Genomic DNA, 24,464 nt, shown 5'->3' with positions numbered 1-24,464 from the left:
GCTTTATTTATATAGCGCTGTAGATTTACATTATATTTTACATTATATTTGCCTATATTAAGAAGGCATATTCTCTGTGAGAATATGTTGTAATGTGTGGATGTATGCATGGATACATGAACGCAGGTATATGTATATGAAAGTGGGTGGCCCTGCTCAAAAACATTTACAGCTGTCAGCTGAATTTTAAAGGTATTTAGCTTCCAGAACGTACATACAAAGGTGATGTGGTACTCTGGTTGAAAAGAATTCCCTGGCCATGAGCAATTCTTCCACTTGCTTACTGATTTTGCCTCATTGCTTGAGTCAGAAGTCCTCTTAAGCAAAATAGTTTGGATTTCTTTTTCCAGACAATGAGGCACATCTTCTGACTCCTCACTGATGAAATGGAACTGTGGTGAAGAATGGGAATGGCAACTCATGATTCAAAAGGGGGAAAATGCAGCAGCTGGCCAATTTTATTATGAGCAAATAGAAAAAGAGGCTTTGAATTCCATTATTGTGTATATACAGCATACATGTGAACTTCTCACATTACTTCTCATGTTAGTGAGGCTGAAGGCTGGCTTGTGATAGATGGTAATCTGGCACTTATCTAGGCATTCAATAGATTTTGTCAAGCACTTTCCCACATTACTTTAAATCTTGGCTGCAGCTGGTGACACTGCAAAGTTACATAGGTCCATTTTCATCACATCTTCTTAGTATCATGCAACAGAAGAAGGGTTTTGTGTATAAGAAAACACTTCCAGCACACCAATATGTGAGAAAGATATATACATGCCCATTGAACTACTGGAACTGGTCTGATTTGCCTGCAAAAGCAAAGTAGAAACAGCTATAGCAAGTAATAGTTGAGGAAGCTCAGTTTATGAAGATGGAGTTGGAGAACTACTGTGTGCTGCGAGGGCCATAAGTTACCTGATAGTCCACCTGTTAGGTCAGGTGCTGTATGGAACACTCATTCCCACTGATGTCACTGGGTCCCAATCTAAAGAACTGCGAAAAGTCTTGTCATTCAACTAAACACTTTTCCAAGGAGAGGCAGGTCAGGAAAGAGGGATGAAGAACTCTGGGCTGGCCATGCCAGATGGGGAATTCTGGGAACTGTGGTCTAAACAAACAACTTATCCAAGCTCTGACTACTTCTTTCTCTCTCTAATTTTGTAGAGAAATGATTTCTAATAACTGAATTGCCAAGCATGCCCAGAAGCCCTATCTCTTGAACCCTTGCAAGAGGTGTTTGCTGCCCACTCTTACTGCAAGGGTAATTTCCAGATGATAGGTCTGTAGAGCTGAACAAATAAGGATGACAGAGGGGCTGTGCAGACAGTCCCAAAGGGGCGACCTCCAGCTGCCCCTTTTATAGCCAGATCAAGGCCATGGCAACCGCATGCTGCAGCTCCAATCTGGCCTTTCCAGGGCATGAAAAGGAGCTGAAAAAAGTGGCTTCTTTTTGTGCTCTGGAAAGGGCATGATAGCTGAGGCTTTACAATGCTCCTTCAGCACTGCATTGTGTAGACACAGCACCAGGGGAGCACCATGACGCTGTGTGCCATACATCACACAGCTTCACGCTGCCCAGGGGTGGAGCTGGGGTGTGCACCATGTAGATGCTATGCTTCGACTCAGCCCTCAACCCAGCCCAAACTGTCAGTCTGCACAGGGCCTTAGTTAGGTTTGGTTATACTGTAACTTTGTCCTATATGCACTTCAGAATGTGCTACCATAGATGATCATCACAGTTTAGCAATTTACTAGCCTGGATTATAAAGAAGGCAGAGATAGTGCTGAGAAGGTATGGTTGTTTTTTTTTTCTCTCTGCTTGCTCATCTCAAACCCATCTGTTAACTGTGCTAGGGTGGCAGAACAGTCATGAAGAATGAATCAGGAGTTGATGTCATTCAAAGAAATGGCATTTCAGCTTTCATTATCAGAATACCTCCAAGAATTAAAGCTGATTTGCATTGATATTTGCCATCTGAATTATTAAAGGGTTTATTTTCCCATACCTCAGCTCTCTTTCCCTTTCCCCAGGCTTCAGTGCTATAGTTGACAGCAACTGTGACAATTTAACCATCTCACCAGGGAGGAAAGGGGCTTGCTACAGGCAGCTCATGGGCTTGGGAACTGGTGGCTGATGTTAGAAAAATGTCTGATATTTCTGCATATTTGGCAGAACAGAAGGGGAAAGAAAGAAGCAAAAAGCAGCTTTTGAAAAGAAAAGTGCCATTACTTTCTCCAGAGTGTAGGTATGTTGGGTGAATGAGGGCAATGCCTCCCCCCAAATCAGAATTCTGATCCTCAAATAAAATTTTCCTCCAGACCCCAAATTTCTAGCATTGCAGAGATTGAGACACTGAAAAAAGTTCACATCTAAAACTCTTACATTTGCTGTGTTCTCATTCCCTTGGTCAATTTGCCTGTTTCTTTTCTTTGAATCCCTAAATTGTATTTTTAAAATGTTCTTTTAAAGGTTTAAGTTGTTGCAGTGTTTGAAATTTGGAGGATGGAGGAAAACCTCATGGGGGGCAGAATTCTTATTTCGGGGGAAATGTCTTCCTGGTTACATTCCTGAGCTTCTCACATATATTACACAATTGATAGGAGTGGGGGATTCTTTTCCTTACAGAGGTAAAGCACTAAGAGTCTATCCTTCAGCCAATGCTGAACCACTATACATAATTCTAAAAATAAGGATGAACTCATTAAGTTCATTCAGCTGCTCTGATAACCTTGGCTGAAGAGCGGGGTAATAATAATAATAATAATAATAATAATAATAATAGAGTGTTGAAACCCCCTCCCCCCCCCAGAAATAGCCTTTCTTATTTTAGTACTAGAATCTACATGTGGAACAATACATGCAGGCTCTGATTTAATTTCACGTGACAAGATAGGTTAGAAAAGCACCAACCAGTCTGTCTCTCAAACCTTGAGTGAGGTAAATCAGATTGTGATTTGGTACTGGGTCTTGAGCTCATTGAGTTCTACTGCAATGCTACCTTGTAAGCTTTTATGATTTTTTAAATACCAGCAAAATAAGCTACAAGCATCATTTGAAAACCACCTCCAAAGACATCGTTGCTAGCAGAGAAGAAGTAAATACTGGCAAATGAATTTTACAAATGACTTGAACAGAAAGTGTGAAGGAAAATGAAGAAGAGGTGCAGAAGGGTGGTCATCAAGAAACGAATCCAGATTGGAAAGAGGTCGCCTTACAGGAAATCTAATATAACTCAAACTGTAGGTTTTATCATTAACTAAATATTTGTACTAAAAGGTTCAAGGGGATAGGAGCAAAATCTTTTATTCTCTCTTACATTACATAAATTTGTTAGCAGACTGAAAAACAGACGTCAGCAAACTAGATCATCTCTCTGTATCTATATCTATAGTTATATCCATGTATCTATATCTACATATCTATCTACAGGTATCTATGTGCATATATGAGTTCTACAGCTGTCCATTCATCTCATCAGTCTTCTAGTACAAAATGCCCCCAAACCAAAGAGTAGGCAATTGTCAGCGCAACTGCTGGGGTCCAACAATCACTGTCAGCGACTCCAACGAGTCCTGGGGTTAAATCAGACCCTTGGAGCAGAGCTGACAAATTTCCAGAAGTCGAAGTGTGGCTCCAAAGTCCAATTTGGGATGACAGCAACTGGATGTCTTCCAGGAACTGCAGCAATGCAGGAACCTCCGGGGACACACAGCAAACAGATGCTGTAGCTTCTTCTGATAAACCACCAGAGAAACTAAGGCGGGGTACAGACCGCCGCTTTGCGGCGGTCTGCCGCCGCCGCCAGTAGGTCCGCGGGGGAGTCGGAGCCTTCAGATGGCCCGACTCCCGCGCGGACCGAAAAAGAAGCTCCAAAATGGAGCTTCTTTTTCCGTCGCGTTTGCGACGAAGCAAGGTGCCAGGGGCGCGCTCGCTACGTCACAAGCGGCGCGACGTGTACAGACGCTCAGCGTCCGATACGCAAAGATGGCGCCGGCCATGTAGAAGGGCCGGCGCCATCTTGTATGGACGGAGTCCGTACTAGGCCCAGGGGCGTCTATAAGAGGCACCCCTTTTTTAAAATGGGACGTCCTCCGGACGTCCCAAATGGCGGTGCAGAAAGCACCAAAGTCCCCAAAGTGCTCTTTATTCACAGTGCTATAATACAAAACCAGATCTCTAAAACTCCAAACCATACCAATCCAACTCCTACTTCAAACCCACACCCTTGCAACCCCTGGGCTTATATAGTCTCCAGACCATGTGGTCTCTCAAACCCAGTGAGTTCAGGTGTGTAACCATGTCATGTGTCTCCTGTGCAATCTAGACACATGGTTTCATCATCCATGGCTACGTGCACTTGGGCACTGAAGTGTCCTTGAGACAATGAGCTTCAGCTGAGCTTCTCAGCCTTGCCACTCTGCTGAATGCTCATGGCCAAACACACACACATCAAGCATTTCCCTGTGTGCTGTGTTTTAACCCTTCAAATCCCTGACAGCAATGAGGGGAGGCAAAGTATGGACCTGAGGCAACTACTTTTTTGAGTTTTGACTCTTCCAGGCAGCCCCTTATTTTCTGCCCCTTAAAGAGGGAGATTTGCTAGCTGGAAGCTCCCAAGAGAGGACATTCACTTTTTAAATAGCTTGCAGCTGCCCAACCTGCTATGTAACATAAAGACCTCAGAAGCAGATTTCCAGTTACTTCTAGGTTTTGGATTTGGGAGGCACTTTGGGCTCCTGGAGGATCCCAGGGCATAAAAGTGTCCCTCAGAGTCCTTACAGTTGTCCATCCCTGCTGTAGTGGGTATATTAATGTAAAACTTGATTACCTCTCCCCCTCTCCCCCGTGCCAGAACTGGGTGTAGGTCCTGGCCTCCCCAAGACTTTGCTTGGTACTGAACACTAACACATGTCATTGGTGTAAGCTATACTGGTATTAAATGTTGCAACAGACTGCATACAGCAGAGAAGCATTCCAGTCCATTGGCTGATGGGTCCAGCATCCCCTCGTTGACAAAGATACGAAACAAGGAATTCTACCCAGACAATCCCTGACTGGCTATCAAATTCTCTATGGCTGGCTAAGTGAAGAGTTTCTGGGATGGAGTGAAAGATGGACATGTAGAAGGAAACAGACAATGTCAAAGTGTGCAAGCATGAGTCATCTCCTTCTTCTTCCCTCATTAGATATAAGAACTGTGCAAGTAGGTTAGTAAGAGACAAATTTATTCCTCTAGTCCATTTTCAGGATTAATATCTTTTCTCATCATCAAACTGCAAAGCTAATGCATAAAACGTATCAAACAAGGTCCCTAATACAGATTAGCCCTTTCTCTACCACTGAACAGCACCAACAAGGACTCCCAAACCCATCTACCTTGTGTAAGAGGCCCAATTCAGTACAAGCATGAAAAACATACTGTGGCTGTGAAAGATGAACATGCTTGCTCCTAGAACATTAGAAGCATCAGCAGAAGTGGCTGGAGTAGTTCAGATAATACAAGATCCCTTTAACACCAGTATTATGTACAGATACTAATTAGTTTTGGTATTATATGCACCTCTATGGGACAAGGTCCCTGATAATATTAGGAGAAATTAACTGCATAGCAATGAAGACTGAAATTCCAATAAGGAAGAAAATCAAACATTTGATAATTTTGCATCATGGCAAAATTATGTTTTAGAAGTTAACAGATTACAAGTAAATTAAAAGTGGGAAAACAGAACACATTGCTTAGCATATTTCCATGGCTGGCACATTTACACCTAGTACTGACAACAACAGAAGGGAATGGCTAGGCAGTTCAAAAATCAGTGGAGGAAACATTCCTGGCTCTGTTCACATCTCCTTCCTTGGCTTCATTCCCTCCTCCCACCCCTATTTCTCCTTGGCAGTGTTTTACTTTTTTGCTTATTATAAAGCTGTTTTCACTGTGGTCAGGACCAAAACACAGTTCATAATTTTGCTCCTATAACTAATACCACTATCAGTCACCTTTGACAAGTATGTTTCTCTACACATAGAAGCAGCAGCAAAAATGCAGTATTTGATATTATTACAAACACTGCCTTTCTAAGCTTGCTTCACAATAAAGCATTCATTTAAGACTGTTCAGAGATGGGGGCGGGGGGGCAGGAGCTTAGTGACTTTAACAGTTTTATGGCAGGTCGAAGTACAACTTAGTATATGGCTCATTATATATACAGGGCCAATAATGAATATGCTAAAGCTGTGTAATTTTTGAATGCCATGAAAAAGTTCAGATGTTCGTCTAGAAACCTAGGAATAAACTGTTTATCCTTGAACTGAACATAAACTGAAAGCCCTAGGGATAACTTGGGAGGCTTGGCTCACATTTGACAATTCTCCCTCTGATTTAAGGGTGACTGGACTGAAGTTTATCTCTGACTTTTCCATTACACTCATCTATTCCCTGCACCATCCCCTTCGTTTCTGATCCATGCTTGCTGTTTAATTTCACAGTATTTCTTGCTCTGGAAATTTTCCTCTTGACAGCATTAAGCTCCTCTAACACCTCCACTCATAAGTATTTTGCCAAATGTCTTCTTGTTAAAAGGGTGGAATCCCAACTGAAATGCACAGACTGGGCTTGATTCTGTGCTCCTCATTAATCAAATAAAACTTGAATCCATCTCTCATAGAAATGACATCTAAACAGCAAGTACATTTTGAGTTTATGTAAGATGACTGCTGAATTGAACCTGGATTATCAGAACTGGAAACATCAAGGAAGATCCATCATCAGATGATGAATCTGCACATGCTTGGCTATATACATTTAAAACGGTGCATAGCCTTGCTAAAACATAATATTTAGATACAGTATGCTTAAGATTACAGCCTTATTTACATGTGGAGCTGTACTGTCCTAAAATTAGAGCCTTTTAGAGATAGATGGTGATGCTCAAAAATACAACTATGGTTACCTGAGAGTTTAGAAGTAATTTTATCAGGGAACATCATGCTCTTACCCAGATGTAATCTGAAAATGGCAGTTATAATTGGTAGCAGTATTCACTGGTCAGTTTAGGATTCTGCATTGTCAGTTTATGGTAACACTGTAAAGTGCAAGATATGGCAATATTGCTACAAAAATAGCTTTAGACCAGGCTATTTTGGAGACAATAATTAAGTTGAATAGGAGGGCCAGAGATGCAGTAATAAAATCAGATAAATTAAAATTAGATACTATTCTTTTACTACCTTTGGAACAGAAACATGAATATGATTTTATCAATGCAAATATAGAAATGAAAAGAGCTTTCAGATATATCCATCTGTTGAAATGCCTCTGACCTGTTCACTGTAAGTGAGGCTTTGGCTATTTCAACAGGCATTTACATCTGTTACGAACTGAGAAGGCATTATTGCTCTGAGTATTTTTAATAGCGAGTGTGCCTGAGAGCTGATTATCCTTGTACAATGCTTTGAATACCTTCATCATAAAATCATCATATTTTAATGGTATTTTTCTGTGCAACTCATTGTCCACAGTATTTTTATGTTTTTATGTAAACCCATCAATATCAATGTGAATATTTATATGGGTATCCTCTACATATCCCAAAGTTAACCCCGTGGTATAAACCTGTACACACTTACTTTACAATAAATTCAATTCTAAATAAAAGGATTTACTATTTTCTTAAATCATTTCATTTAAAATTAAATGTTTCAAATGCATGTAAATTGAAGAAAGACTTTATGTACTTTTTAATTCACCTGACTCTTGACATTTGTATATCTGTTTGCTAGTTACTGTTAATTTGTGTTCAGCTGTGTTGCCTATTTTGCACATTTTTCTGTATAGTTTTCTATCAGCATTTGTTTCTGAAACTTTTATTATATAATTGCAAAGCACTACCTATGAAGGAGGGAGGGAGGGAACCCCTTTGACACGTATGTTTCTCTACACATAGATGGTCAAAGTGAATGCAAAGAAGGTGCAGTCCTTCTGAAATAACATCGTGCCTCTTTTACCCACTTCACCAAGGCCATTTTTATATGTTTATTTCAGATTTCTTTTTGGACATACAACTGTTAAATGTAAAATCTGGATATGACAAACAACTATTTGAATGCATCATAGAGGTAAGTTACCAGAAATTGATTTACTCGAGTGTACATTTCAAAACAGACTTCAGTTGGTCACTGCTTAGTATGTGAAGAAAATAAATCCTGATAGGCTAAATGATCAAAAAGCTTGCTCCCTTACGGCCCTCCAGGTCAGGCTAATACCAGTGTCCTTTACATGCCAAATGAGCATTAAACTATCAAATTTGAAATTAAATAGTCAGTGGACCACGCTGTTCATATTCACTGAATTCTCTCTAGTACCAACTCCTTTACTAACCCAGCATAAGAGGGAAAATCCAACCTCTCTTTACATTTGAACTTTCTGTAGAAATCATAGGTATGAAACTTAACAGTGCAAGGTAAGAAGTGACTCTTGGCCAATTTATGTTATTTCAAAAAGCATATTCTGAACTCTTTATTAGAAGGGCAAAGCCTATTCAGTTTGTTTGCCACTGGTGATGAGCATTTTTTGCTATCATGTCTTAGCAGTGAATAAGTATTGACTATTGATGAAAACAATTGCTAACAAGTACGCAGAGAGTCTTGACAGTGAGAGCATATCAAGTACTGTGTGACACAATACTTTTAGTATTTATTTATTTATTTTATTCATTCATTCCTGCCTTTCTCCCAATAATGGAAAAACAATACAGAAAAAACCATACAAAGTCATTAATAAAAGCATAACAGTTATTTAAAAACAAATTAAATAATTTATAAAGCTAAAACATTAAACATGAAAACATTAAAATTCATTAAAAGACCAGATAAAAACTTCAAAAACTGCACCAAATAGCATTAAAAGCTCACCCAGTCAGTTTTTAGAAGCCTGACAGCTTCTGTTTAGATGTTTTGACTTGCTAATGGAAGGAGAGCAAGGATGGGGCCAACCTGGCCTCTTTAGGGAGGGAGTTCCAAAGACTGGGAGCAACCACCAAGAGGTCCCTCTTCCTTGCTTCCACCAACCAACATGGAAAGGAGGTGAGATAGAGAAAAGGACCTCAGATAATCATAGAGCTGTAAGGGTTCATAAAAGGAGATACCATCCAGCTGCTTGTTTGATTCAGTGAACTCACCTGTTTTGCATACTAAAATGGCTCTTTTGATAAGCAGGAACAATGTGAGGCATATCAACACAAACCAAGGTTTCCTACCTGTAGGAGTTAGGTGTCGCCAAGTGATCACAGGTTCAGGACGTCCATTTGCCATACACACCAAGGTCACATTGCTTCCTTCATTCACAGTGACATCTGAAGAGATGTTGGAGATCTTTGGTGGAACTATGGAAACAAAACAATATTGCTCAGCTTTAGTTCTAGAGTGTCAGTTTTGTTATGATCACACAAACTCTATCCAATAATTGCCCTTTTAAAATGTCCCTTGCTAAGATTTATTTCTTTTCTAAAGGACTTGTAGAAAGTAAAACTTTGGTTGCTATAGTCATGGATATTCATGTTGTATTTAGAAGCAAATCCAGTAATAAATAATACCAAAATGCGCTATATAATCAAAAGCTTATCAGGATATAAGAGAGAAAGACAGGCAGAACATTCAAAATTTCTTAGCTTTGGATGCTGAACTCTCAGCATACAATCATTAAGAAATACAAGACTACAGTGGGCCTCCACATTTGGTGGGGTTAGGGACCTTCATGAAAGTATTATTCATAAAATAACCACTAATTTTTTTATCTAAGAGAAAATCTCTTTGGGTATCTCTAGGTCCTCCAGTGCCACTCTGTAGTCAACATCTGCCATACGCTGACCATAGAATTGCACTGGAGATACTAACAATGCCTAAAGAAGTGTTGTCTCTAGGAATTTCTTGGTCCTCCAGCACAACTTATGGTGGAAATTGACCATACAATCATGCTGGAGGATCTAGAGATTCCCAGTGAGAACATATTATTCAAATCCATGAATAATCAAATCCACAAAAGTCAAAGCCACAAGTGTGGAGGGCCAACTGTAATTTGTGCTTCTTGATGTTAAGCAACAACTGCATTCATTGGATTCCCTTCTCAGGGCCGAAATCCTTATCTAAAAGCATGGACTACACCAAACAGCTGTAACGAAACTGGGATAATCTATTTCAAGTACAGATGTAGTTTGCAAGGTGGGGAGAGAGGGTGGACCTTCACTCCATTTGTTGTTTTTTTCCCTAGTCGTAGCCCAGCTCACCCAGCCACCTTGACTGTTTGGGAGGAAATTGGATGGATGCAGAATGCAGTGGGTTGTGGCGTGGATGAGAAACAATTGACAGGGAAAGGATTCAGAGCACACAGCTGTTAATTCTCATCTTAAAATCACCATCTGTTGGCCTTCACTCCTTTTAGCCAGAGCCAGACCAAGAACTTTTGCTGCCTAAGTCTAAACAGTAAACGTTGCTTCCCACTTCCCTACCTCTAAGTTAAGATTCATAGTACCCAGTTACCTAGTTTAAAAACAACAACATGGAGACAACAACTCCCCCCCCCCCCAAGAACCACTCCTGGGGACATAAAAGTTCAAAATAACAAATGAAGCAATAAATAGCTTACTGTCCTTTCATTCACTGCAAACCATCCATCTACGGTATCCATCTTATTCTATCTAATGATAGGGCTGGCCCTGTATTTAGAACAACCCATGTTCTACGATCATGGGTCTGCTGCTTGAACATCTATTTTGCCTCCCTTCCCAAGTCTGAAGCTAGAGTGCTTGATCCCATGAATGGGAGGTACATTTAATCTGAGGGACTTTATAATCCCCCTCTATAACACACTGCTTCCATTTCAAAATATACTTGTGGTGTCTTTTTCAGCATGACAGGAAGCTGAATTTGCTGTGAAATTCCCCTTACGATGCATATTTTTGCTTGAGAATTTGAGCTTTCACTTCAAAGAGTCCTTGCGATTCTGTAAATAATCCTGGAAATGTGAACCATGTGCAAACCAATGCAGTGTATCATGCCAGTGCTATATTTAGCTACAAAAGTACAGCTGGGTAAAGAAAATGTATATAATATTTATTTGTTTTTGTTTTTCTCTTTTTGCCAGAGCTATGAGTCAGCTTCCAGAGCCTGGGTAGGGACTCCACTCAGGAGCTCAGGGAAAATAAATGGTTTTGATTCACCATACAGCCTAAAATAGCCACAAGGTATTGAGTCAACTTCACCAGTAACATCTTAGATGCTCCAATCCGCAGTACTTTGCTAGCTAGAAGAAACCTCTCAGGCACTATTTGTTCCTAGAGCAGTGCTTGCTACATTTCCCCAGAATGGGCCATTTTGAATCAAGCACCAAAGAAATAGGTTGGCTAAAGGAGGTGGGACAAGCCAGACAGTAGCCCAAAAAGCAAAGACCCAAGGAAATAGTAAGTACAGGGACAGTTTATCAGTGGTGAATGTCAAGGTAGGAAGGGGGGAAAGTAAATGACTGAGGCAAAAATGTGGAAAAACTACGTAGCACAAGTGATCTTTGAAATCCAGATGGTGGCAATACTTTTGTTAGGCCTACCAAAAAGGCACAAAAATCTCAGTGGAGCATGTCTTGTAGGAAATGCAAATTCCTGGATGAATTTAAGAGAAACCTATGTCTCTACTGAACAGGATCACCACCTCTCCACCTCCCCGATCTCCAACTCTCTGGTACTTCAGGCCAATTGCCTTGAATGCCTCAGGCTTATAGAAGTCTCTCCAAATGGCAATCTACTACTGGCAAACTGCCTAAAAAATTCTGTCTCACTGGACTGGTGGACTGTTGTGAACAAACTAACACTGGAATACATTTGGGCAAACATCTTCAGTTATGCATCTTCAAAATTCAGAGCAGAAATTTAGTAAAAAGAAAAACGGTATCCTTCGAGACAGGGTTGCATGGTTTTAATAAGTATTCTTCCAGGTCCCACCATGAGTAAGAAATTATAGATATTAAAAGTAGCACACTTTTAATTTGCAAAATTGTGTCATGGTGTTATTGTTCCTTTGTATTCAGCTTTAAGCATATGCAGCTTACTCAGTCTTGCAAATACAGCAGATACCAATATGGAAGAAATCACTTCTATCCTAAACCCATTTTAAAGGAGAATACTACTCCTGTCCCAGCTACTATGAACAAGCAGCAGATAGGAGCAGGATAAGGCCAACAAATGCAAAATATCTGTCACAGTAATCAAGCCCTAAGAAATGATGGAATAAAAATAGAGAAAATGAGGGAGGAAGAATGAAAATAGAAGTGGGGGAAATCATACCCTCAAAAATGTTGAACTGAAAAGAAACACTTGTAAATCACTTATTCTCATGCTAAAGGTTAATGAATGAAACCATTCCCCTGCTGTGATATTAAGGTGGCCAGGTGCCCTATTTTACAGAGGATAACATTTGCAGGGCTTCCCAACATTTACTTGAAAGAGGTTTTCTTAACAAATCCAAGTTCAACCAAAGATAAAGGACAGTAACAAGGGAAAGCAAGGGATCTTTGAAATTACCAAACAGTTTTTGTCTGGACAGTAGACTGAGCAGTTGGCACACAGCAGCAGGCATACCTAGTCATAGTATTCTCCACTATGATGAGATGTATTGGGTTTCTCTTCAAATTATAGGCATTATTCCCATATTGCATTCATATTTGTACATTAGCATATGTACATTTTATATAGATTTTTCCCTCTTTTATTCTTAATTTTGACAAGTTGGTATAAAAATTCTATTACAGTGCACATCCAAAGGTATTCATAGAATCATAGAGTTGGAAGAGACTGCAAGGGCCATCCAGTCTAACCCCATTCTGCCATGCAGGAAATCTCAATCAAAGCATCCCCGACAGATGGCCATCCAGCCTCTGTTTAAAAACCTCTAAGGAAGGAGATTCCACTACACTTCAAGGGAGTGTGTTCCACTGTCGAACAGCCCTTAATGTCAGGAAGTTCTTCCTAATGTTGAGGTGGAATCTCTTTTCCTGTAGCTTGCATCCATTGTTCTGGGTTCTAGTCTCCGGAGCAGCAGAGAACAAGCTTGCTCCCTTCTCAATATAGCATCTCTTCAAGTATTTAAACATGACTATCATATTACCTCTTAATCTTCTGTTCTCCAGGCTAAACATCCCCAGCTCCCTAAGTCGTTCCTCATAGGACATGGTTTCCAGACCCTTCACTATTTTAGTCGCCCTCCTTTGGACACACTCCAGTTTCCTCAACATCCTTTTTAAATTGTGGTGCCCAGAACTGGACACAATATTCCAGGTTGGGCTTGACCAGAGCAGAATAAAGTGGCACTATTACTTCCCTTGATGATGATGATGATGATTTATTTATATCCTGCCCCTTGAGGTCAATCGGGGTGGCTAACAGCAATAAAATACAATACATTGTAGATCAAAATTCCCTCCCCCGCTTTAAAATTTTTTAAATCAATTATAATTAAAACCAACTAATTAGACAACATTAACACATACACATTGTGACAAGACAAAAACAAAACAAAACAAATAAAACAGTAAACTACGGTAGCATTTCCAGGGAGGACCTTGGGGACTCTTATAAGAACAGGGTTCCTGAGGCCGGGATTATCTATTCCGGAAAGGCCTGCTGGAAGAGATCCGTCTTGACAGCCTTTTTAAAGCTGTCTAAAGATGTCAATTGACGGATCTCGTCCAGCAGGTCATTCCATAATCTGGGGGCAACAATAGAAAAAGCCCTCTGGGAGGTAGCCGAAGCCTAGATATTTGAGGCTTCAGCAAATTCCTCCCAGAGGACCAGAGTGTGCGGGGAGGATTATATGTGATCTAGACACTATACTTCTATTGATGCAGCCTAAAATCACATTGGCCTTGTTAGCTGCCATGTCGCACTGTTGACTCTTGTTCAATTTGTAGTCTACCTGGACTGCTAGATCCCTTTCACATGTAGTCTCGTTCAACCAGGTATTGCCCATCCTATATCTGTGCATTACATTTTCCGCCCTAATGCAGTACCTTATATTTCTCCCTGTTGAAATTCATTTTAATAATAATAATAATAATAATAATAATAATAATTTCCCGCCTCTCCAAAGATTGAGGTGGGATTACAGCAGTAAAATAATTCAAAGTAATACAAATGATACAAAATATTTATACACCATTAAAAACTAACACTGAATTTACCAATTCCTATTAGTGCTCTAAAACCTATCTCTCCATAAACAAAGTTAAGAGCGTGTTCTTCTCATTAGTTTTCATACAAAGTCTGTTGGGTAAGCCCTCTGGAAGAGGTCCATTTTGAGTGCTCTCTTAAAGGCCTCTAAGGAGATAATACCACGGATCTCCTTTGGTAGGCTGTTCCATAGTGTTGGGATCGCTGCTTAAAACGCCCTGTGGGAAGTTGTGATTAACCTGGTGTTAACGTTGTTCTAGCAAATACTTCCCTGATGTTGTTAGCTTTGACCCAGCTTTCTAATCTATTATGGTCATTTTGAATTTTGATCCTGTCCTCTGGAGTATTAGCTACTTCTCCTAGTTTGCTCTCATCTGCAGATTTGTTAAGTATGCCCCCAATTCTGTCATCCAAGTCATTGATAAAGATGTTGAATAACACTGGCCCCAGGACAGAGCCCTGTGGGACCCCACTGGTCACTTCTCTCCAGGATGAAAAGGAGCCATTGTTGAGCACCCTTTGGGTTCGGCCAGTCGACCAATTACAAATCCATGTAACAGTTACTTTGTGTAGCCCACATTTCACTAGCTTCTCTGCAAGAATGTCATGGGGAACCCTGTCAAAGGCCTTACTGAAATCAAGATATACTATATCCACAGCATTCTCTTCATCTACCAAGCTGGTAATTTTATCCAAAAAAGAGATTAGATTTATCTGGCATGACTTGTTTCTCTGAAACCCATGTTAACTTTTTGTGATTATGGAATTGTCTTCTAGATGTTCAGAGGCTCTTTGTTTAATGATCTGCTCTATGTCTTTCCTAGTATTGATGTCAGAGTAACCGGACAATAATTGTTGGGATCCTCTTTTTCCCCCCTTTTTGAAGATGGGGACAACATTTGCCCTCCTCCAGTCTTCTGGGACTTCTCCTGTTCTCCAGGAGGTCTCAAATATTTTTGCCAATGACTCTGATATTACATTTGCCAGTTATTATTATTATTATTATTATTATTATTATAGCGCTGTAGTTCTTCAACTGTGTGTTTCTGAATGCCTTCTTCACTTACCATGTGCCATATTAATTTAGTGTAGAACAGACTAGATTGCACTCTTTTGAAAAATAAAATGAAGCTTGTTCGTTCACTTAAAATAGAAGAATATCATTGTGTCAATAGTTTGTTATCAGCAGTTCAAAACTAGTCTTTTGTGTGTGTGTACTACTAGCAATGTACTAAATGGCACCTCAAGGATCATATGGTTGCATGTGCATTGATGTGAATGAGTGAAAAGAAGCGTTCATTCATTCTTCCAAATGTAGAAACATAACTTAGATCTGGGATCAGGGCTGCAAATTGCAAAACGGCAAACCTAGGCATTCAGGCTAACAATTTAATATGGCATCCTAAAAGGACAAAAAGAACAAACTAGAGATCAAACTAGAGATTCATCAGGGAGGAGAACCAGAAAATAACTCCTGTGTATGATAAACAGGACAATGGAACACATTTTCCTGGGTAGATTTAAGCACAGATATCTGTTATATGGGCTCTGTTTTTAATGGTACTTCCAGGCTGGATGGAACTACACAGATCTCCCCCATTCTTTGGGAATTCACTTCAGATGGAACAAATATGTTTATATTTGGAATTTTCAATAATGCAACTGCATTCAATATCCTAAAAGTTCAATGATACCTTCACCAATGGATTATATGCTAATGGTAGGGCAGGTAATTGAACCCAGCAACCTTCTCTTTTCTTTCCAGCTCCTAATATTATAAAATAATAGACAAGATAGGTATCCATCAGCTCTTTTCTCATGAACATAAACATGTGTGCCTCCTATCCCAGGATCATCTTCCCTTCTCCTGCAGTGATTTCTCATGCAATGTAATTCACTGGTGTTACCCAAAGAAAAGGTAGGGAGGGTGGGGGTATCCCCCCAACTGTCAGGCAGCATTCACAGTCAGAAATAATCCAGTTTGACATCATTTTAACTGCCATGGCTCAATTCTATGGAATTCTGGGAACTGTAATATTGGGAGACACTTCTCTGTTAGAGAACTCTGGTACCCCAACAAACTATAATTCTCAGAATTCCATAGCACTAAGCCATGGCAGTTAAAGTAGTAACAAAACTGCAGTATTTCTGCTGTACTGATGCAGCCTCAGTGTTACTTCAAATGTGTGTGGGGGGCAGGGGGAGCTTTTGCGAGAGGCTTGGGTAATGTTTGGAACATGTGTACCAGTTTATACTAGTACTAACTAAGGAGGACTGCAGGTCTTGCATGAATTAAGAAAGTTTTATTTAGAAAAATGCAGAGTGCAATCATACCAATTCAAATAGTCACAGCATATACAGCTAACCAAAAATGGAAATGGGATAGCAGAGTTTATAAAGGTTTGCAATAGAGTTGTAATTTCCTGTCCAGTGAGAAGCCTGCTAAAAGCTGGAGTGGCTGAGAGGACAGAGGGAGACACAGAACATACACAGGGTGTGAGTGCATATGCCCCCTGTGTGCACAGAGGTTAGGTTTCAGAACCATATTTATACCTTAAAATTACCCCAAAACATTGGGATATCTGGTCAGACAACAAGGGCTGAGTTTCTTTCTCCAGGAATCAACAATGGGATTCAAGACTGGATGACAGCTTTAATTTTAGTGAGACAACAATAGTGATTGCATTAGGATATCCCTGAGATGAGACAAGGAAGTTCGGCTGAGAATACAATAAGGAGTAGGCTGAGAGACTTGTTTACTGCTTTGGGTGTGAGAAGGTCCTTTGTTTCAAGTTGCCAGAGGAAATGTGGATTAGTTGGGAGAAGGAAGGAACACTTAATTCACACATTTAGATTTGATTGTCTTCTTTACCGGGATATCCACATGCCTCAGGACATATTCCTTTTTTTCCTAGAAACCTGACCTAGTGTTCCTGAATGGTGATCACTTTCTCAATAAAATACTATGAGATATGAAAATATGAGGACCCCAAAATACAGCGCAGGTTATTCAGGTGTGCTTTAACATTAGAGAAAAATTACTTGCTATGTTGTGTCACAATTGTGAGGCAGAAGCTGGGCAACATGCTGTTCATATGCATGTAATTGAGCACAGAATAATAGTAAGAGTCTGTTTACAGCACTCTACATAAACATACAGACAATCTGTTCTGTTTCACATCTAACCCTAGTGATTTTTCAAGCTCCCATTTTCATGACAGGAAGAACTCATGTTGATGTAACTGATGAAAAGAATGAGACATGAAAACATACTAAAATACCCTCATGCAATGAGGATTGCTCTTCAGATGGATGAAGGCAAGAGATCTGTCTCTACAAAACATTAGCATGTTTCTTAAGCACTGACATCACTTTCAACAAAGGGGTGGAAGCAAACATCTTAAAAAATGCATACAGGCAAAATAGCTGATCTTAGGAGATCAACAGGGGTCCTTTGGAGCAGCCTGCAGCCGCCCCTTTCCTCACTGGATTGGGACTGCGGCAACTACACACCACAGCCCCGATCTAGTTCTTTCTGTGGCGCAAAAAGAAGTCACAAAAAGTGGTTCCTTTTCGTGCCACGGAAAGGGTGCCCTAGCCGTGGCAGCAGCTTCATGGCCTTTGGCACAGTGCATTTAAATGCTGCACCATCAGAGCACCGTGATGCCCCCCCACAGTGTGTTTGGGCACATAACATGATGCCAGCGTGGTGGTGGGGGGTAACACCCCTACTCCATCGTATAATGCTGGTCTGTAGAGGCTCTAAGACACATGTCCTTTCTCAACAAGGATATTACATTCTGAATGGTTCTTTTGGCAGTTCCTGCTTTACCACAAATGCAACAACTGGCAAATTAACACCAAGCTGAATGCTCCTCATTGTTGTTGTTATTGTTGTTGTTGTGTGCCTTCAAGTTATTTCCAACATATGGAGACCCTAAGATGAACCTTATCATAGGGTTTGGTTGGCAAGTTTCTTCAGAGGGGGGTTGCCATTGCCATCCTCCTGCCACATTGCTACACAAGTGTGGTGTAGTGGTTTGAGCATTGGACAATGACTTTGGAGGCCAAGGTTCGAATCCCTGATAGGCCATGGAAAACCACTGGGTGACCTCAGACAAGTCACATACTCTCAGCCTCACAAGATAGATACTCCACACTACAAGGTGCATGTACTCCAAACATTGGTACCTCTGCTGCTTCCTTTCTTTTTCCACAAACATTTCAATCATCTACTCTTAATGGATGATTGCTCCGGATGGTTCAACCCCTCTTATTCTTTTAAATTACCCGTTTCCTCCCTCTGCCCAGGCTCCCATACGAGTTCATTTGTCTTCTATTCCTCTTCTGCCTTTGTCACTGTCATCTTTCTCTTATGTCTGGACAGTGGGAAAGATAAAAATGGGAGGGAAAGTAAGGAGGCTAAGTAGAGGAAGGGAGGACCCTTGGTTTTGCCCACATTCTGTGAACTGACTTTGGCCATTCCATTGGCTGAAACCTTTACTTGCAATATTTTGCTGTTTTTCTTTTCCAGAGATAATGGGGCTGGCTCACACATGCATGTTTATCATAATTAATTACAATAATTACTTGTGGGAATGAGTCACTGCAAATGAAAACATAATTGTTAGATCTTTCATATCAGCTCAAACACAATAGTTTTCAAATGAGTCATTTGACACTTAGCTCAGTCATGAGTCATCAAGGAATGTACTTTTTCAAATTAATGTCTCCCAAACCCAAACTTGTTAATTCACACCCTGTTCCCTAACCAAACTACAAATAGAAATTTTTGCTATTTGCCATCCTTTTTGAGGTTGCAAGACTGCCAGTCCTTGAATAGGGAAATGGAGAAAGCTAGTACTTCGTAGTCTTCAACTGTAAGGGCGAAGAGAAAACCATTAAACTTCCACTTGAAAAAGGAGGGAGTTTATAGCCATAAAAAGGCTCTGCAGGAGTTTCCCAATTAAGCCCGGAGGGTTGTAATTTCCTTGTCCCTGGCTCCTAATTAACAACATTTTGCAACAAATACAAAGAAACTAATCAGCCCCCAGGTGAAGATTAAAGGGAGGGGGCATTCTGGCCATCACATGCGTGGCTACACCTTGAACATTTTGGAGCTGACACTTTGCCTGCTACAATTAGCAGTCCTTTCCTAGGGCAACTAATTGGCAGCAAATTGGCCTCATTAGTCATTGTTAAGTTACAGTGAATGAGAGGAGTGTGAGGACAGACGAGAGGCGATTTAAGGAGAGGGTTGAACTGGTAAATAGGACTGAGTGGCTAATTTCCTCCTCTCTACACTGCCGACTAATCACTGCTCTTTACACCTGTAACAAGAAACTGCATGATGCCATTTCTGTCCACATGGGTAGCAATCTAAAGCAAACTCTCAAGCCCTTTAGGGCAAAGCATGTTAATGTCTCTGACTCACTTTGAAGATGCAAAGTGCCACATAAGCATCCGCTTTAATTTAGCAACAATAGCTTCCTCTCTTTTTAAGGAGATGATGGTTGAAATCTGCTCACAGGGATATATGAGTGGCAACTGTCAAAGTTAGGTCTCAGTGGGAAATGTTCAGCGGTTTTATAACTGCATAATTAACATTGCAGCTATCTATTTTAAAATTATATTTTAAAGCAGGGGTTGGAATCATACAGCTCTCCAGAAGTGGTTGGATTGCAAGTTCCAGTCACCCTAACCTGCACAGACAGTATTGAGGAAAGCTGGCACTTAACAGGCCAACCACATCTGGAGGACTGCATGATTCCCACCCCTGCTATAAAGAAAAAGAAAGCTTTCATTAGAAATAAAATTGTAGTAGACCCAGTTTGGTGGAGTTGTCTGTGCGTTGAACGAAGATTCTAGGAGATCAGGGTTGGAATTCCCACTCTTGGAATCTCACTGGGTGACCTTGGACAAGTCAAACACTCTCACTGAAGGCAATGGCAAATCCAGCGGAACAAATTTTGCCAAGAAAATCCCAATGATAAATTCACTTTAGGGTCACTCATGCATAAGTCTAGAAAGTTAGGTCAAAAAATTGACCCTAAAAAGCTGAATCAACTTATCCATGGGTCAGTGTAAGTACTGTATCATAACTCTTATTTAAAAGAAGGAACCATCCCCTGGTGAAAATCAAGAGTATAATCTGTCCTGGAAGCACTGACTCCCTTTACTCTCTCATCCATCCTGCCTTAAGAGTAAGCACAAAGAGATATGTCTGCTGGAATTTTGTAAGTTCTTTGACATTGTTTTGCTTTGCTTCATGCTCCTAAGTTTTATCCTTGACCTATCCATGGGTCATAGCAAAATCCATAATTTTGACCCCAAAACTTGCCCTCAACTTCTACATGAGGTCAACTTATAGTCAAGTATATATATTATGCCATAAACATGTAATTTTATATACTGCCTTTGCCTGAAGAATGACTGCCCCTCACATCATGTATCAGCCCACCGCTCTGTCCTCGCTGTATTTATTATTGTGTATTTAATAGATGTTTTAATTGTAACTTGTTTAATCCTGTTTTAAGGGGGGGAATTTGGGATATAATTTTGTAAATGTGGATTTTATTGTGTTGTAAGCCGCTTTGATTGTCTTGTCACAGAAAAGTGGGATATAAATAAAAGTTTTATTTATTTATTTATTATTAACATCCATGGTGATTTGCATGTTACAATTTATCAGACATGAGGTAAGATAGGAAAGAAAGAAGTAGGGAAGAGAAAATAATCATAGAAAACTACTGGCTGTTTTAAACTGTTACACAATAATAATAATTAATAATTTGTTTTATTTATATACTGCTATTCCAAAGATCATAGCGGTGAATAGCAAGTAAGCTAATTAGCAAGTAAGCTAATTTGCCCCCAACAGTCTGGGTACTCATTTTAGCGACCTCGGAAGGATGCAAGCCTGAGTCAAGCTTGGGTCCTTTTGCTGGTCTTGAACTCGCAACCTTGTGGTTTTGAGTGAATGGCTGCAGTACAGGCATTTAACTACTGCACCATCAGGGCTCCTGAAGTTATGGAATAACAAAGTAGGACAGCCATGGATGGTTGTGGATAAGCCAAATGACAATTGATCCTAGCCAGGCTCTTGAAACAGTCATTGCTATCTTATATCTTCATCTGTTACATCCAGATGAAATGGCTGTCAACAATAGACAGTTCATGGAGAGGAAGAGCCAAATCACAGATGGCCCGATTTCATCTAGTAGAGAGAATGTTGCCACCTCACCTTTCCAAAAGCTGCAAAGAGGTGAAATGGCTCTTGATGTAGTTCTAGAGGATAGCCACCTGTCAACTGGGATGAAACTCCTTCTGCTCAGGTAATAAGGATGCATACAATAAAAGCAGAGATGATAATTATTCTTAGTCTAGTCTTCCTGCTGGAGCATGGAAGAACCACAGACTGCTGCTGAAGCGACAAGTAGCCCAGTTTATGTGAAAGCCTTCAGATAGATATCCATTTGAAGCTCTTCATGGTTTCAAAGTGCCTGAATTCCAAAGTGAACTGCAATTTAAGTTTGCATTCCCACTATATTCTCCACCTAAAAAATGTAAGAGCCAAATGTTTTCTGATAACATTTGCAAAAGTCAATGAATAGGACATATGCCATTGTAGTATAACCTGCCTATCAAATATAATGGCATATGTCCTATTCATTGACTTTTGCAAGGGTTAGCCCAACCCATTTTGCTGTGGAAGCAGAGCAGAAAATTGTATTTTATGATCTACGGAAAGTCAAGATGCACAGCCTGCCAAACTGACCCTTGAGGCATAAAATCTCAAAAGAATGTTTCCACATCCCAGAAAACTAAAATGCAACATCATAAGCAAAAATTAGTGTCCTTTTCATGAAATCTAAAGTCTGCTGCCTGAGGTGGTTGACACACTCAGCTATCTTACCCCTGGCGAGTATATATAGTAAAAAAAAACACTGTTCACTGTGCTAGAACCACTGGCAGTACACTGTTGGCAGCTGAATGAATGCTCAAAGGAGCAAAAGGAGAACACCTTTCCTTCTCAAGAATCTTCCCATAATATAAAAGTAATTAATGGGTCACTGAGGGGAAATGCCATATTGTCTATCTCTGCTCCTGTTTCTGCACTCAACAGATATAAAATTTTCTCAAGAGCAATGTACCACACGTAGTCAATTGGAGCAACAGGCTTGCTGGGAAATGAAGTTCTGCAGACTGCTGAAGCAAATCTATGCATTTTCTGTTTTTGTATAGGTTAGTGGTTCCCAAACAAACACAGCAGCTGCTAGTTAGGGCAGTTCCAAATAGACTGCTCTTCTCTTTCTGGTATCTGAGGTAGTCAGCTCACTCTGTTTTAGTTAGGGCCAGATCTGATCCTCAAACATTGTGTGCATGTGTTAAATTAAATAGAGAAACCACATTAGTATTTATTTGAAAGGACTCTCAAAGCCACTATACTGGCCGTTTGAAGTTAATCCAGCTTTAGTGTTCGTCCCTCTGACATGGATCCTTCTACGGGGCTCTTTTTAAATTTTAGCATGCAAATAGTTTAACAGACCTAGCTTCATCAATGCTGAAAGTCAAGGGCTCAGTGTACGCATCTATTCTTCTTGGTTTAAGGAGGTGGTGGATGAAGAAATGTGGGTGCCTCAGCAGCACTCTCTAAGTACCAGTTGTGCTTTAAGGCACTGAACTGCCCATCGTCAGCCAGCTCAGCCTGATTTAAAGCACTGCCCTGTATCATAGACTACAATAAAGTCATCTGGCTTTTAATCTACATGGAAATGTGTAACAAATACTTCACAGGAGCAGAGGAGGTGCAAAGCCAAACCCTTTTCAGACTTAATAACCTTGAACCTTTGAAAAAGTTAAGATAACGCATCTGAAAGCTTGGGCCTATCTGTGTAAATATTTTATTAGCTTCCCTCCCATTCACACTCAGTAATCAAGTAGGCATTCTTCAAAGAGCACCTTTGAAGTGAGATCATTTAGTTTCCTGATTAGAAGAGGAAAAGAGGACTGGCCTGTATCTCACAGCAAACCAAAATCCTTTTAGTAGTTTTAAAGGAGTTCTACATTGATGGAAGAAGGGCAGAAAGGGTCTACAACTTCTCTTTTCTATAAATGCTTTAGAGATCTGCAAACAGAATCCAGAATCTGTTCTTAACTAAAGCCACTATCTTTATTTAACCATATTTAACCATAACTTCATTAGGTTTCTTTACTTACAACATAATGCAATCAGGAAATATGGCAACTTCAGTCTGGATCAAACACTTTTCTGATTAAAAAAATATACCCAACACTTTTTTTCAAGCTTGAATATGTTGCTTTTGGGGTTTTAGAAGGGAAATATTTGTTAAATATAATTTGCTAACTTTACTTTCCACTTTATTCACTGACAGGATCTAAGATTTGCTATTTCAGAATAAAGGGCAATTGCAGTGGCAAAGAACAGCTGCTGGGATCACCCGGCAGCTGCGTTGCCGCTGGCGGGAGCGCCAATGACTTTGGGGCTAGTTTGGGCCTTGGCGCACCCCAGAATGCTTTGCGGGGGTGACCGAGGCCTCTGATTGGCTGCAGGCGGGGCCAGAGGAGGAACTTCCGGGGGGCTGCTCTTGCCGGTCTGGAGGACCTCTTGTTGGTCGCTCCTTCCGGTCCTCCAAGGCAGCTGATTGGTGCTGCCTTGGGGGGGGGAGCGACCTTGCTTGGCCCCACCCTGGACCTGGCCTATTTAAGGCCTCATGGCCCAGTGATCAGGGCCATTTTCACTCAGCTCCCCACCCTCCCTCTCTTGGGTTGATGTTGCTAGTCACAACAGGGGTGGCAGCATAGGCTAGGATCTGGGTTGGATGGTCTCCAGGGCTGCGGAGCACTGGAGTGGGTGTCCTTAGGGACCTGGGTATGCTGAGCAGTTACGTATGGCCATTGCGGGGGCCATTACGTTTTACGTGTCCCAGTGATTAGGGGCTGGTGGAAATACAATCGGCTGGTTGCTATCCAGTGGTCCATAGCCCCTTGGTCTCTTGGGTTGATGTTGCTAGTCACAACAGGGGTGGCAGCATAGGCTAGGATCTGGGTTGGATGGTCTCCAGGGCTGCGGAGCACTGGAGTGGGTGTCCTTAGGGACCTGGGTATGCTGAGCAGTTACGTATGGCCATTGCGGGGGCCATTACGTTTTACGTGTCCCAGTGATTAGGGGCTGGTGGAAATACAATCGGCTGGTTGCTATCCAGTGGTCCATAGCCCCTTGGTCT

The 24,464-nt window shown here is 40.8% G+C and overlaps 1 protein-coding gene across 2 annotated transcripts in view; it reads right to left on the bottom strand.

Moving 5' to 3' along the window:
* The window catches only part of LOC121925489 (limbic system associated membrane protein), a 653,060-nt gene that overhangs the window by 212,407 nt on the left and 416,189 nt on the right, over positions 1 to 24,464 (bottom strand). For both annotated transcript variants that reach the window (XM_042457699.1, XM_042457698.1), the window contains one exon: positions 9,262 to 9,387. In XM_042457699.1, the coding sequence (XP_042313633.1) occupies positions 9,262 to 9,387 (126 nt within the window). The remainder of the gene's footprint in view (positions 1 to 9,261; positions 9,388 to 24,464) is intronic.

This window comes from Sceloporus undulatus, chromosome 3 (genome assembly GCF_019175285.1).
Source record: "Sceloporus undulatus isolate JIND9_A2432 ecotype Alabama chromosome 3, SceUnd_v1.1, whole genome shotgun sequence".
In the NCBI taxonomy this organism is placed as follows: Eukaryota; Metazoa; Chordata; class Lepidosauria; order Squamata; family Phrynosomatidae; genus Sceloporus; species Sceloporus undulatus.
The sequence above is the reverse complement of the archived record's forward strand: the minus strand, read 5'-3'. Positions and strand labels throughout refer to the sequence as shown.